Source organism: Salmo salar, chromosome 01, assembly GCF_965601325.2.
Source record: "Salmo salar chromosome 01, fSalSal1, whole genome shotgun sequence".
In the NCBI taxonomy this organism is placed as follows: domain Eukaryota; kingdom Metazoa; phylum Chordata; class Actinopteri; order Salmoniformes; family Salmonidae; genus Salmo; species Salmo salar.
Window position 1 is genome coordinate 87,891,609 of NC_138291.1, and position 17,275 is coordinate 87,908,883.

The 17,275-nt window shown below is 41.4% G+C and overlaps 1 protein-coding gene across 2 annotated transcripts in view; it reads right to left on the reverse strand.

Annotated features, from left to right (window-relative positions):
* macrod2 (mono-ADP ribosylhydrolase 2) overlaps positions 1-17,275 on the reverse strand; it is a 1,142,091-nt gene that overhangs the window by 362,704 nt on the left and 762,112 nt on the right. For both annotated transcript variants that reach the window (XM_014207733.3, XM_014207725.3), the window contains exon 6: positions 3,087-3,208. In XM_014207733.3, the coding sequence (XP_014063208.1) occupies positions 3,087-3,208 (122 nt within the window). The remainder of the gene's footprint in view (positions 1-3,086; positions 3,209-17,275) is intronic.

The window sequence follows — 17,275 nt, forward strand, 5'->3', positions numbered from 1 at the left end:
CACAAATATTTCCTTTGAGAGTAGTTTTTTTTCAAAGTTTACACAACAATTATGGGTTGACATATGTCAGAAAATATGTTGACCTGAACTACAATTCAAGACACCATATTGCCAACCAAATAGTGTTTACCCCTTTTTCTCCCCAATTTCGTGATATATAATTGGTAGTTAGTCTTGTCCTATCGCTGCAACTCCCGTACGGACTCGGGAGAGGCGAGCCATAAGTCTCCCGAAACACAACCCTGCCAAGCCACACTGCTTCTTGACACAGTGCTCGCTTAACCCAGAAGCCAGCCATACCAATGTGTCAGTGGCCAGACAACCAATTCTGATTCATATTAATTTGGAGTTGAAAACCAGCCAACGTGAATTCAACTCGAAATCAACCAACGTTTTAAACACTACAAACCAATATAATACTGTAGAGTTATGTAACCCACACAGCCACTGACTTTATCTTCTCCTCAAGACTTTGAGGTCGAAAGAAAAAAATATATACTTGGTTATGTGTCCGAAAACATTCTGGCCTGAACTAAGGTAGCTGAACTAACAGTAACTGATGGTAAATGTTAGCATCAATGTCCAGGTCACCTCTAATAGTAACTTTCAACCAACATTATTTAGCTTTGGGTTGTGTTCTCAGAGGCACAACCACTGAATGTATTTATCCCTTTCTTTGTGTTCCTTAGTGTTTATAAATGTTTTCCCCTCAAATCATCTCTAAAGGAAGAAAACAAACTAAAAGAAACTACCTTGACATATGTCAGAAAAGACGCTGGACTGAAAGACGCTGGACTGTTGGACAAAAGATGCTGGACTGAAAGACGCTGAACTGTTGGACTGAAAGACACTGGACTGTTGGACAAAAGATGCTGGACTGAAAGACGCTGAACTGTTGGACTGAAAGACGCTGGACTGTTGGACTGAAAGACGATGGACTGAAAGACGCTGAACTGTTGGACTGAAAGACACCGGACTGAAATATGCTGGAGTGTTGGACTGAAAGACGCTGGACTGTTGGACTGAAAGATGCTGGACTGAAAGACGCTGGACTGAAAGACGCTGAACTGTTGGACTGAAAGTCGCTGGACTGTTGGACTGAAAGACGATGGACTGAAAGACGCTGGACTGTTGGACTGAAAGACACCGGACTGAAATATGCTGGAGTGTTGGACTGAAAGACGCTGGACTGTTGGACTGAAAGACGCCGGACTGAAATACGCTGGACTGTTGGACTGAAAGACGCTGGACTGAAAGACGCTGGACTGTTGGACTGAAAGACGCCGGACTGAAAGACGCTGGACTGTTGGACTGAAAGACGCTGGACTGTTGGACTAAAAGATGCTGGACTGAAAGACGCTGAACTGTTGGACTGAAAGACGCTGGACTGTTGGACTGAAAGACGATGGACTGAAAGACGCTGGACTGTTGGACTGAAAGACACCGGACTGAAATATGCTGGAGTGTTGGACTGAAAGACGCTGGACTGTTGGACTGAAAGACGCTGGACTGAAAGACGCTGGACTGAAAGATGCTGGACTGTTGGACTGAAAGACGCCGGACTGATATACGCTGGAGTGTTGGACTGAAAGACGCTGGACTGTTGGACTGAAAGACGCCGGACTGAAATACGCTGGACTGTTGGACTGAAAGACGCTGGACTGTTGGACTGAAAGACGCCGGACTGAAAGACGCTGGACTGTTGGACTAAAAGACGCTGACTGAAATACGATGGACTGCTGGACTGAAAGACGCTGGACTGCTGGACTGAAAGATGCTAGACTGCCGGACTGAAAGATGCCGGACTGAAAGATGCTGGACTACTGGACTGAAAGACGCTGGACTGCTGGCCCGAAAGACGCCGGACTGAAAGACGCTGGACTGAAAGACGATGGACTGAAAGACGCTGGACAGCTGGACTGAAAGATGCTGGACTGCTGGACGGAAAGATGCTGGACTGAAAGACGCTGGACTTCTAGACTGAAAGATGCTGGACTGCTGGACTGAATGTCGCTGGACTGCTAGAATGAAAAATGCTGAACTACTGGACTGAAAGACGCTGGATTGCTGAACTGAAAGATGCTGGAGTACTGGACTGAAAGACGCAGGATTGCTGGACTGAAAGATGCTGGACTGCTGGACTGAAAGATGCTGGACTGCTAGACTGAAAGATGCTGGACTGCTAGACTGAAAGATGCTGGACTGCTGGACTGAAAGATGCTGGACTGCTAGACTGAAAGATGCTGGACTGCTGAGGGGCGCAGCGTTCTAAGGCACTGCATCTCAGTGCAAGAGGCGTCACTACAGTCCCTGGTTCAAATCCAGGCTGTATCACATCCAGCCGTGATTGGAAGTCCCATAGGAGCTTCTTTAAGAAAACTAGTAGTGCACCTGCCTTAAGAACCCAGAGACAGGTCATCAAGCATTAGCTGGACAGCTACAGTCTGAGCAGGCTGTCAGGCTGATCCTTTGGAGTGGTGGCGAGTTCACGCATCCTCTTCCCACAAGTGAGTTGTCTGGCAAAGAAATACTTATGCATCACTGCCACAAGTTCTCCCTCTGAGAGAGCATTTAGCACTGGGGCAATGTGGTCACATGCCACAGGGAAACTTTGATGCCAGAAACTGTCAATAGGCTGGTGTTACTGGCATGGAACTTGTGAAGGAGACAGTGAATTGTTAAACTGAGAAATACCCAGACTGTCTGCTTAATGCTTGAAGAAGTTAGTTTGAAAAGGTTTACAACTTGAATTCAGACTGTACTTCTTATATTTGGCAGGAATTGACATTTTTAATTACATCATGAGTACTTTAACTATTTTTAAATAAAATGTTACTGCATATTTAACTCCTATACCTTTGTTTATGTTTCATGTTTGCACAGGTTGACCGTGATGTGCAATGCCCCCTTTCTGTTTCTATAAGATTAAAAGCAATATTTTGTCATTTATTAACTTTGAAGGGCTCATAAAATGCAAAAAGAAAAAATATATATACAGTATATCGTGATATTATATCGTTATCGTCAGTGGAAAATATCGTGATATGAATTTTAGTTCCCATCGCACACCCCTAGTGTGTACTCACCACAGAGCGCAGTCCGAACCCTTTGACCAGCTCCAGCGAGTTCTGGTAGCAGGCTGTCAGGTCCTTGGTCTCTGTTTCACCCACATGTCCCCTGGCCACAGGGCCCACAGTGTGGATCACATCTGGGAGAAGAGGACAGAAAGAAGAAGAATATTAGTTAGCACACTAGTATTGAGGACAGACAGAAGAAGAGTATTAGTTAGCACACTAGTATGGAGGACATACAGAAGAAGAGTATTAGTTAGCACACTAGTATGGAGGACATACAGAAGAAGAGTATTAGTTAGCACACTATTATGGAGAACAGACAGAAGAAGAATATTTGCTAGCACACTAGTATGGAGGACAGACCGAAGAAGAGATGGAACAGAAGAGAGGACATAAGAAGAATACTTTAGTTAATTGTTATTTTACAGAAAACAGAAAAGTTACTTTTTTATTTCAACCCAATCTAACAGAGACACATACACACACCACACAATCTCATTTGACATGGGATTTGAACCGGCAACCCTCTTGTCGCTGAGCCACCTCTATAACAGACAGAGCATCCTTCAGTTCACTTTAGCTCCACTATCATTTCATCAGTACAGCGAGTGCAATTCACACTCAGTAGAACTAGCCCCACGAGTGCCCAGGATGTGGGAATCCTGCAGTGAAACATTTGAAGAGATAAGTACAACCATTGTTCCATTCTGTACAGAGCTGATTCCACCTGCTTGAATCTGAAGGCTCTTTAGAAAATCTGCTCTTTATGCTTCCTCTATCATATTATTGTGAGGAAATACGACAAGATAGGAGTATGTGTCCTCACATTAGGACAATGGGTGAGTTTTGCCTAAAATTAATATAGTGGTTTCATCCCAGATGGCTCCCTATTCCCTATATACGGCTCCCCCATAGGGCTCTGGTCAAAAGTAGTGCACAATATAGGGCATATGGTTCAATTTGGGATGCAACAATTTATTCAGTTAATGCAATGGCAGTGCAGATAGACAATCAATTACATGTTTCATACTATCTATTCAAATATTCATATCTCTGGCTTTGCTCTCCTCCGCTCCTGTGGCCTGTGCATAGCAATGTGGGTGGCTGTCAATCATCCTATGTCATGAAATCCAGTCTGGGCTGTATCCAGACTGCAGAAGAGGAATATGCATGGACAAACGGGGAAACAAATGCAAACACACACACCCACCTACGCTCGACCCACACACCCACCTACTTTCAACGCACACACCCACCTACGCTCGACGTACACACCCACCTACGTTTGACGCACACACCCATCAACTTTCAACGCACACACCCACCTACTTTCAACACACCCACCAACTTTCAACGCACACACCCACCTACGCTCGATGCACACACCCACCTACTTTCAATGCACACACCCACCTACTTCCAACACCCACACCAACGTACTTTCAACGCACACACCCACCTACTTTCAACGCACACACCCACCTACTTTCAATGCACACACCCACCTACTTCCAACACCCACACCAACGTACTTTCAATGCACACACCCACCTACTTCCAACACCCACACCAATGTACTTTCAACGCACACACCCACCTACTTTCAACACCCACACCCACCTACTTTCAACGCACACACCCACCTACTTTCAACACCCACACCCACCTACTTTCAACACCCACAACCACCTACTTTCAACACTCACACCCACCTACTTTCAACGCACACACCCACCTACTTTCAACACCCACACCCACCTACTTTCAACGCACACACCCACCTACTTTCAACACCCACAACCACCTACTTTCAACACCCACAACCACCTACTTTCAACACTCACACCCACCTACTTTCAACGCACACACCCACCTACTTCCAACACCCACACCAACGTACTTTCAATGCACACACCCACCTACTTCCAACACCCACACCAATGTACTTTCAACGCACACACCCACCTACTTTCAACACCCACACCCACCTACTTTCAACGCACACACCCACCTACTTTCAACACCTACACCCACCTACTTTCAACACCCACAACCACCTACTTTCAACACTCACACCCACCTACTTTCAACGCACACACCCACCTACTTTCAACACCCACACCCACCTACTTTCAACGCACACACTCATCTACACTCGACGCACACACCCACCTATGCTCGACGCACTCACCTATGCTCGACGCACACACCCACCTACGCTCGACGCACAGACACAACAACGGTCTACCTGTACTGAACAAAGTCTGCACCACAGAGAAAGAGAGAGAGGGAGGGAGAGAGAGAAAGGGAGAGGGAGCAGAGGGAGGGAGAGAATGACAGAGAGAGAGAGAGAGAGAACTGTTGGGGAGATTGAGAGAGAAAGAAGGCAGGGATAGAAAAAGAATGAGGGAGGGAGAGAGAGCTGAGAGAGAAATAAAGGGAGAGAGAGAGGATAAAGAGGGAGATGGGTTTCCTAAAACCGTAAAATGGGTTTCACTCAGTCATTACATAATGATAGGGAAATAATTCTCACCACATTGCATTTCAATTTACCTGTGAAAACTTTAGTTTGACAGCTGACTAGGAAAAAAGTTTTTTTCTTTCATCTAATTCTCAAACAACAAATAATTTGATTTACCAGCTAATACATCATCAAGTGATATAGCTAGTACATCGTGACTGTTTCTAGATCAACATCACACAAATAATGTTTCTGAATAGGACACAGTCCTTATATTTCAGCCTGCGCCCCAAATGGCACCCTATTCAGTATTAAATGCACTACTACCCTATAGGACTTGGTCAAAAGTAGTGCACTCTATAAGGAATAAGGTGTCATTTGGGATGGAGACAATGTTTTTGAATAGAACATATCAGTCATTCTAATTCATTGAATAGCGTTACTAGGTTTAAGATACATAAATCTCACTTTATAGGCTAATAAAGATTGATAACCATGAGTCATTCATTACAGATCACACATCAAATACTCATTTTTGTTCTCTGAAATATTAAACACTGTTAAATATATATACTGAGACTCATCCTGAGCCACTTGATGTGTATGTTTGTGTGTGTGTGTGCCAGTCTGTTTCTGCTTATTTTCCAAATCCATAAGGATTTGTCATAAGGAATAGGCATGTTGTCAAGAGAGCAGAAAAAGACTGGCACCCAGGCTACCACTAACCTACCTGACCATTACCTTTCTAACGTCATGGTAATCTGACTCCACTAACCTACCTGACCATTACCTTTCTAACGTCATGGTAAACTGACTCCACTAACCTACCTGACCATTACCTTTCTAACGTCATGGGAAACTGACTCCACTAACCTACCTGACCATTACCTTTCTAACGTCATGGGAAACTGACTCCACTAACCTACCTGACCATTACCTTTCTAACGTCATGGTAAACTGACTCCACTAACCTACCTGACCATTACCTTTCTAACGTCATGGGAAACTGACTCCACTAACCTACCTGACCATTACCTTTCTAACGTCATGGGAAACTGACTCCACTAACCTACCTGACCATTACCTTTCTAACGTCATGGGAAACTGACTCCACTAACCTACCTGACCATTACCTTTCTAACGTCATGGGAAACTGACTCCACTAACCTACCTGACCATTACCTTTCTAACGTCATGGGAAACTGACTCCACTAACCTACCTGACCATTACCTTTCTAACGTCATGGTAAACTGACTCCACTAACCTACCTGACCATTACCTTTCTAACGTCATGGGAAACTGACTCCACTAACCTACCTGACCATTACCTTTCTAACGTCATGGTAAACTGACTCCACTAACCTACCTGACCATTACCTTTCTAACGTCATGGGAAACTGACTCCACTAACCTACCTGACCATTACCTTTCTAACGTCATGGGAAACTGACTCCACTAACCTACCTGACCATTACCTTTCTAACGTCATGGGAAACTGACTCCACTAACCTACCTGACCATTACCTTTCTAACGTCATGGGAAACTGACTCCACTAACCTACCTGACCATTACCTTTCCAACGTCATGGGAAACTGACTCCACTAACCTACCTGACCATTACCTTTCCAACGTCATGGGAAACTGACTCCACTAACCTACCTGACCACTAATCTATCATCTAACTGTTCTTCCTAGAATCCGGTATGAATGGTTCCACCAGCCTTATTAGCCTTTAAAATTACATTATTTTTTTGCAATTAAATTACATATAGAGTATCATAAGGCCTTTCTTTGAGGACCCTAGTTATGTTACGATTGATACCGGAACTCCGAGGCATGAGTTGAAATCGCTAAGCAGCTAACTTTGAAGCAGTGCGCCAATGCGTGTATCCCTTTATTAGAAGAACTTCATCAATGACCTCTGAAGCATTGTTTGATCCTGTGCTGTTTCAAACCGTGTGTTGCAAAATGCGAGATCCCACTGATTTCGCTGTAGTTCCAGTGCGTTCTTTGATTCTAAGCCGTTTTCAAACAACAACCTCCACTTGACATCGTAGTTACAAATATAGTTAGAATTTTGTAGCAACAGTTTGACTTGACCGGTAGCGTACTATAGCAGGTAGGGTAGGGAACTATGGAACTAAGGCAATCAGGAATGTGAGGGTACGAGTGTCACATCCTGACCAGCAGAGGGAGCAATTGGATTAGTTTTGGTCAGGATGTGGCAGGGTTTTTGTGTGTGTGAATGGTTGTGTTGGTGATTAGGACTCCCAATTGAAAGCAGGTGTGTTGAGTTGCCTTTGATTGGGAGTCCTATATAGGAGTGTGTGTTTTTCTTTGGGGTTGTGGGTAATTGTTTCTTGTTTAGTGTGGTTGCACCTGACAGGACTGTTGGCTGTCAGTTTCCTTGTTCTTGTATAGTGTTAGTTCTAATTAAATTGAAGGATGAATACTAACTCTGCTGCATTTTGTTCCATTTCTGAAGACAGCTGTGACAATGAGGTCCAATCCTGTTGAAGGCACACTATTTAGGAAATTGTGAAACCACACTTTCTTTCTGCACTGTTGTTCAAATCATTTGTTTTATTTAGTATAGTATGAGCTACTGTCTTAAAGGAAAATTCCACCCCAAAACTATATTTTGGTATTTGTTTCATTAGTCCATTGTTGACATACTCCCAACCTGTTTTGCTTGTCAGCAATCAAGTTTTCAAGATACTGTGTGTAACTTTCAAAATACAGAAATCATCCCCGTATGATGCATTTTGCAGTATATGATGCTGTGTTTTGCATCATAGGATGCAAAATGCATAAAACAGGGATTATTTCTGTATTTTGAAAGTTATATACAGTATCTTGAAAACTTGATTGCTGACAAGCAAAACAGTTTGCCATAGTTTTTGAAAAATAGTAAACTTGAAAGGAAAAACATGAAGCATTATGGAAGATGCAAATTTGGGTGGTAATCCAACTGATTATAGGCTACTAAAGCCAATGACTTACTGCTACACCCACAGAGTTTTGATGATAACAGTGGAGAAAAAAAGCATATCTGATAATCACTGCTATTTATTGCTGACCAGCAGATGTCACTAATGTGACTTGTGAACAGATAATGAAGCTCCTAGTAACAAAACATTTTTCTGCACAATTTGGTGAAATCCTTCAGAAAGCTTCGGTTTCCCATCACTAGTTATATCCGGGCACAGTGGTGTTAGGAAACTCCTGGTTTACAGTTCAGATCTGCAAGTTACATTATGATGGCTTGCAAAGTGACATGTAATTCCTATTGGAATCCAGCTTGAGTTAGGATATTGTCACGACACCTACGGAAGGTGGCGTCCCTCCTCGCCCGGGCGGCGCTCGGCGGTCGTCGTCGCCGGCCTACTAGCTACCATCGATTTATGTTTCACGTTCTGTTAGTTAGGCCTAGGTTAGTTGCGCACCTGTTTTGTGTTAGTTGTTAGTGGGGAAGGGTATTTAGGCTAGCTAGTTAGGTTTGTTGTTTGTGCGGGATTGTTCGTTGGTCAGGGTGTGTTTTTGTTATGAGGTTCTGTATTTTGCCTTTTGGAGTTACGCTATTCGTTTTGGGCTGCGTCTCTGGTTACGTTCTTTTAAGGGTGGTGCGTTTCTTTCTGCACACCTTGCACTCCATACCTTTTGCATATTTTCCGTGTGGATATTTTATTAAATTAATTCAGGGAATCATTCTGTCTCCTGCGCCTGACTCTCCCTAATCCACAAGCTACCCCTTGTGACAGATATCCAACAAGTGGACATATTAATCAACCTGCATTCAGAATGACTGCCAGGGTAGGGAAGATTGAATACTGAGACTACATCAATAATCTTAACTGGAACAACCATACCAGTAACAGGTGCACTAAGTCCAAATACTAACAGATTGGATTCGTTTAGACAAATATATATGTTATTTATCTTTGTGTAGCATAAAATGTATCAACCAATCAATGAACATGCAAAAACAGAGATATTAAAACAAACAATTCAGAAAATCACCCTTCAATAAAGCATGCTGGGAAATATGATATTTGGTTCTATGTAGAACCATTATTGCCTTCCTAAGAACCCTTCTTGCCAGCCAAAGAATCATCAAACAATCATGTCTTTCAAAAACAGTTATTAGATCGTTAAAGGTTCTAGGTAGAACCCTTTGACTTACAAATAACCTTTGTCTTCCAAAAAAGGGATCTTCAGATCAAAAAGGTTTTGGAACCCTTTTTTCAAAGAGTGTAGAAATATTCTACACAGCCATGACATTATTATGCCAACTATCAACACATGTTGCGAAAGTGAGTATGAAAACATAAAGGTTTGAAATGTGCTCCATTCGCCGTGCATGCTGGATACACTCAAAGCTGAAAAGTGTCTAATTTACTTGAAACCAGCAACTCTTCAGTTGAAACTAGTTTACTATCTTCCCACTAATATCCTTTGTGCAGATACAAACAGAAACATGTCCTTCACCTTTTAGAAAAAAACCTGTGTTGTATAAATATTGATCTGAAGTGGAAACGTAGAGGATATGAGCGGAGACATGGGTTCTGGCGAGATAAGAACTGTTTAAACTTTCATGAATTCACTGGTGGTCTGGTTATTGGTGCTGGCCCAACACTGTAATTGGCATGCTGCTGCTCTGCCGTTGTTGTAGTGTTGAGTTTCTATTTATTATGGATGAAAAACAACTCTGCAACGTACCCCATTAAAACCACATTGTGGTGTACATTGTGTGTGTGTTTTGTGTATGTGTGCATGTTGTGTGTGTGTGTGCTACTCTGGAAGGAGGTACACAATGCGTCAGACAGCTCCTATCTCGTTACTGTCTCTACCAGCAGCAGCTTTGGTTGGTAGGAGATCTGATCATGCGAACACAAAACCTCTTGTTTCATATGAAGTCATCTTTTATAAGGTATCAAACTTTGCCCTCAAAAATGCTAACTCCACTTGCCTCATCTTAGTAGAATGCCACGTCGCATCCCTGTATATAACTGCCTTTAAGAAATGTCTCATTTAGCCATTTAAAGCTAGCGACGCTGACTAGATAAAAGAAGCTACTTCACTTACACTGTTGTATAAGGGCTCCTGAAATAAAAAGTTGAAGTGAACTACGAGTGGAAGCAGGGGTGAGACAATTGATACACTGTGAGAGGAGTGCAGCCAGCTAGAAGATTTTATTACCAACCCTTTTTAAATCCAGTAAAATCCCATGCTTATTTGAGATTCTGTGTGAACGCGTATTAGCAGAGCTATGAGAAAATTATGGAAATCACACTAAACTACCCGTTTGCAAAAATGTATGAAATGGTTCTGATGGGGAAATTGCTATGCACTGGGCATGAGAACTGGTGTGTGTGTTTGTGTGTGTGTCTGCTCACTAAAACAACACAATGCAATAAATTACCTATGCTTGATTTGACCTTGAGGACGTCTTGGCAAAAGGTTCTTATTTGCACCTCGTACAAATAAATGAATGAAAATAAATGAATGATTTTTTGCATTCTCTCTCTGTGTTTGTTGGCTAAGGAGATGGTTATTTATGATTGGCCTGTGCTTTTCAATGAATATATTACACATATTACAATATTATACACTATACATCTTGTCCCAAACAAAACAGAACTCTGAGAATGCATGTGAAAAAGAAGCAGGGTTTGACAGGCGATTCATCCTAAAAATGTTTTTTGTATTGTAGAATGTTCTTTCGCTTTTATCTCCCTCTCTTTATTCTTCTTCCTGACAGGCTTATTTCTGCAGATCAGTATATCTACATTACTGTCACAGGGAACAGAGATACAGAGAGACAGACACACATGCATACAATTATCCTCTGCAGGCTTCATACAAGAAACAAATAACTCTCCATCTTAGCAGGCGAGGTAGACACCATGAGAGCCATGATGGGAAAGGTACAAACCATGCTGATAGAACACCAACAGTCTTTCCTGGGCTAATAGGAAGAGGGTTGGGTTGATTACTGGTATGATAACAAACATTAACCAGGGTGTTGTATCCAGATCCTAATGGCCTGATGAAATGTTCTAAGCAGAGAGGGGTCGTCTGGGAGGAAGAGTAGGGCCTGCGTTGAAAGGACAAATAGATAACTCCTCAAACGATGTCTAGGAAGTAATTGATAACACATCACAAATCCAAAGTCAAATGCTAGGGGCATTGTTTATTGGGAGCTTTATTAGTTTTTCAATTTCTCAGAGGTTTTTATTTCATAGCTCAACCAAAAAAGCATTAGATGTATTATATTATTATATGGTATATAATATAATACTGTGGGTATATTATTATATGGTATTGAATATAATACTGTAGGTATATTATTATATGGTATTGAATATAATACTGTAAATACTGTAGGTATATTATTATATGGTATTGAATATAATACTGCAGGTATATTATTATATGTGTCATGTCCTGACCAGTATTGAGGATATTTTGTTATTGTAGTTTGGTCAGGATGTGGCAGAGGGTAGTTTATTTATGTATTACAGGGTTTTTGGGTCACTGGTCTATGTTTGTATTTCTATGTGTATATTCTAGGGTAGTTTTTCTATGTGTAGGTTGGGTGCTGGACTCTCAATTGGAGGCAGGTGTTTCGAGTTGCCTCTGAATTGGGAGTCCTATAAATAGGTGTGTGTTTTGTTTGTCACTTGTGGGTAGTTGTTTGAGAGCACTGCTTTTGTTGAGCCTGCTGCTCTGTTCCTGGCGTTAGTTTGTTTATTGTTTTTCCGTGGTGTTCGCATTTTTTATAATAAATATGTTGATCACGCAACCCACTGCGTTTTGGTCCCATTCTCTCTTCCACGACAGTTGTGACAATATGGTATTGAATATAATACTGTAGGTATATTATTATATGGTATTGAATATAATAGTGTAGGTATATTATTATATGGTATTGAATATAATACTGTAGGTATATTATTATATGGTATTGAATATAATACTGTAGGTATATTATTATATGGTATTGAATAGAATACTGTAGGTATATACTTGAACTTCAAGGGTTGGCTGGATTGCTGCTTTCCCATGAATGCATCCAGTACAGAATAAGCCTGTGGATAGTGGGGAAGGGAGGGCTAGATAGATGAATAGTCATCAGCAGTGGGTCTTTGTGAGGTGAGTTGTGTGCCTGGTCATGTCACCCTAAGCTAAGTGACCATAGCAGCAGATAAGTCAAATGGAAACACTGGACAGGAGCTCATCAGCCATGAGTGGGATTGCCAAGGCAAGGATCCCGTAGGCGGTGTGTGTGTGTGCGCGCGTGCCTCTGTCACCTCTCTGTGACCCATGCAGAGAGAGGAGATTGCTCACGGCTACACAGTCAACAGTTCTCCTATTGATCTGTTCTCATTACACATCTGACCAGTGCCTTAAGATTACCCTGTTTTTTCACTAGGAAACAAATGCATCAGTAACAGTGTGCTGTTTTTCTGTACCTGTACAACACCAATGAATAGACAACATTAACATGAGGCATAATGGAGAGGCCACTCATTCATACAGTAGATTTGTCAAACCCTATTGGCTTACAGTATGCATTAATATGTTAAGACATAACATACTTGAATTTCAATAAATTGAGGTTGATGAAGAAGAAGAAAAAAATAAGTAAAAGAGAAAGAAGGGGAAAAAAGAAAGAAAAAAGAAAAAAAAGAAAAAAAAGAGAAAGAAGAAGAAAAAATAACAAAGAAATGAAGAAAAATTTGAAAAAAGAGAAAGAAAGAAAGAAAGAAGGAAAGAAAAAGAAGAAAAAGAAGAAAAGAACAAAAAGAAGAAGAAAAATAATAAGAATAAGAAGTAGAAAAAAGAACAAAAAGAAGAAGACAAAGAGAAAGAAGAAAAAAAAGAAGATGGAGTTATTCTGCAGTGTAAAAGTAATGTATTGGGTTATTACTCACATTCTTCTCCTCTGCCTGCAATCCTATTACTCAGAACACTGATTGAAATCTACAGAATATATTTCCTCTGCAAAGAGCTGAATGATTATCCTGTGTTTCCACCATCATGCAAATAAATCTTGTTTCCTTCATCATAACAATGTCTGTTGTGTAGAGGCAGGTCTGCTTTCATTTGCCTTTTATTCCTTCCATTAAGCTACATTTTTCCTATTTCATTTGTGTGCTGCATTCTCCTTTCCATACAATCCCTGACAAATTAATACAATAATAAATTAATTAACACACACACACACACAAACCAATAAACAACATCAGGGACACACTGCTGCTAAACAGACATACAGGGAATCAGAGTGGCTTGTTTTGTTATCCTCTCTCGGGTCTATTCAGCGGAATATAATGTGTGTCTACAGGAGAGTTGGGGATGTTTAATCCCTTCTGAGAACACAAATGAACGGGATGGGTGAGCACATCAGATTGATGTACAGTGAATGGAGAGGGGATTTGTTCGTGGAGTGTGTGTCTGGCATACAGTACCAGTCAAAAGTTTGGACACGCCTACTCATTCAAGGGTTTTTCTGTATTTTTACTATTTCATCATAGGGTCATTGTTATTTTTTTTATTTAACATTTAACGTCAACAGTGAAGAGGCGACTCCGGGATGCTGGCCTTCTAGGTAGAGTTCCTCTGTCCAGTGTCTGTGTTCTTTGCCTATCTTAATCTTTTCTTTTTATTGGCCAGTCTGAGATATGGCTTTTTATTTGCAACTCTGCCTAGAAGGCCAGCATCCTGGAGTTACCTCTTCACTGTTAACGTTGAGACTGGTGTTTTGCGGGTACTATTTAATGAAGCTGCCAGTTGAGGACATGTGGGGTGTCTGTTTCTCAAACTAGACACTCTAATGTACTTGTCCTCTTTCTCAGTTGTTCACCGGGGCCTCCCACTTCTCTTTCTATTCTGGTTAGAACCAGTTTGCGCTGTTCTGTGAAGGGAGTAGTACACAGCGTTGTACGAGATCTTCAGTTTCTTGGCAATTTCTCACATGGAGTAGCCTTCATTTCCCAGACAAGAACAGACTGACAAGTTTCAGAAGAAAGTTATTTGTTTCTGACCATTTTGAGCCTGTAATCGAACCCACAAATGCTGATGCTCCAGATACTCAACTAGTTTAAAAAAGGACAGTTTTATTGCTTCTTTCATCAGAACAACAGTTTTCAGCTGTGCTAACATAATTTCAAAAGGGTTTTCTAATGATCAATTAGCCTTTAAAATGATAAACTTGGATTAGCTAACACAACATGCCATTGGAACACAGGAGTGATTGTTGCTGATAATGGGCCTCTGTATGTCTATGTAGATATTCCATTAAAAAATCTGCTGTTTCCAGCTACAATAGTCATTTACAACATTAACAATGTCTACACTATATTGTCTACACACAATTTGATGCTATTTGAATGAACAACAAAAAATGTGCAAGAACATTTCTAAGTGACCCCAAACTTTTGAACGGTGGTGTATGTTTCTAAAAATGTATTTATTTCTGTACTTAAATGCAGAGGTCAAGGCAAATGAATGGGCAGCTTTGTAAAGGATACGCTGAATGAGCCTGGCCTCTTTGATTCCAAGGTTTGAGGGTAAGTAAAACTGAGAAATGTATTTTTGAGAGTGGGGACAAAGCATTGTGGGGGAACGACACATATTTTATTTGACCCTGTGTGAAACAGCATCTACGTCTTCCACATTGTCATCGATAAACAATAGTACAACGTTAATGGAAACTTGAAAGACTTAACTTCACCAGAGACTCTTAGAACCATGCAGCCACTTTGGGACTAGATACATTACATGCACAGCGACTATAAATAGTGTGGTCTTTCACCATATTTGCTTTATTGGTCACTTGCACAGATTCTGTCACAGTGACCATCCTGACACACAACACACACATCACAGCCTGGGAGCAGCTCATGGGCACTTAAGGGTAAAATTCCTTGTCAAGGGCACAACAGCAGAAGGTAGTATACAGAGATATTGTTGCTGTAACCCTCTGGCTAATGGATCACTCGCTGCACATTTCCTGAAGGCAGCTCGGGGTTTCTAACATCGGCCTGCCTTTCTAACCTCTAAGCTACTGCCACCCCTATTAATTTAGCTCTCCCTCACTCCCTTGCCTTTGTTGAAACAATTGACCTGGCTTATCAACCCTTCCTTCAAAGTATTTAATTTAGAAATGTGCGTGAAAATCTCCCCCCATATAGTTAAGCCTAGTGGTTAAGAGCGTCGGGCCAGTAACGGAAAGGTTGCTGGTTCAAATTTCAGAGTAAGCAAGGAGGCAGTTAAACCTCCAACAACAACTGCTCCCCGGGTACCTGAAGCCGTTGACCTCGATTAAGTCAGTCCCCCACACTACTCTGTTTCAGAGGGTTTGGGTTAAATGTGGAATACTTTTTTAAACATTTCGGTTTAATGCATTCAGTTGTGCAACTGATTAGGTATCCCTTCTACCCTTTTTTTTCAGCGGAAGAGATGGACCAGGACACATTCTTGCTTTTGGACAACTCGACTATAGCCTGACATTAAAGAAGAACAAAAAAGCCTTACACGGTGTGAGTAGTCTGTAATCACCACCTATTTTATATACGAGGGGAGGTCCTCGGGACACACACGTGAATACATAGGACTGTGGACAAACCCTGTGAAACACCAAGCTTCAGCTGTAGCCGGTTCTTGACATTCTTAAGTATTGTTGCACATTTTGAAAACTGATTGTTAAAAGGAATTTATAATTCATTGAAAACGTTGTGCTCACAACAGAGTTAAATGTTAGAGTGCAGCCCAGCTGAGCGAGTGTCTAAACAAACATGTGGCCGGATGTGGTCAAGACAGTCGACATAGTCTGACATTATCCACGTCTGCTGGATAGTCCAGGAATGGTGGGTTACATTTTTTACAAAAATATTAGACTTGAATTTTATTCAATTTGCTGTGATTAACTAGCCTGATGACGCGAACCACGTGACTCGCAGCGCAGGATGAACTGTGACCACACAGGTCTGGAAAGGAGGCTGTTTGTTAATGCAATATTTGCTAATAAATTGTGCGACGGGGTTTGATTGGTGCTCTCAAAGTTTTTTTTCCCTCTGGTTTAAAAATCCAACCATTCTAATAGAAGGGGTTGGCGCTCAGTGGCTGTGGTTGTTTGAGTGAGAAAGACACAGAGGGGAGCAAACCAGTAAAATCACAGGCCCCTTCATTATCGACGCATTGTGCCCGACAACATCAAAGAGCCATACCAGACTCTGAAGTAAGGAGGACTTCGAGTTAGACGTTAGCCAGACTAGTGATTAACTGCAATGGAAAAAAGTAATTGTTTGTTTGGATACAACATAACACAATCTGAAGTCATATGGGGCAGAGTCTTACAAGTATTGGAAACAGCATTGGGTGTGAATACGGTGGGAACATACGGATCTGAGAAAGTGTTATGTCATTAATGTTTGTGGATATGTATGTAAAAAATTAAGTTGTCTATTGTTTTTGTCATATGAAAATGTTCAGTTGTCTATTGATTTTATCAATGTATATTTTTGCTTTTCCAAAAAAAAAAAAAATAATATTACAAAAAAAGAAATTGCTTTATTACAGATTGTTGAGGACTTCTACATTTTAAATCCGGACTGCTTGGGGAAACTCACTGATGAACTGGATCGCGGCCCAAGATCTTCTCTTCAAAGTGCAGGTATAGTTTCAAATGACCCGGCTGGTGATGCCTCAGATGCTCATTCATTTTGAGCCGG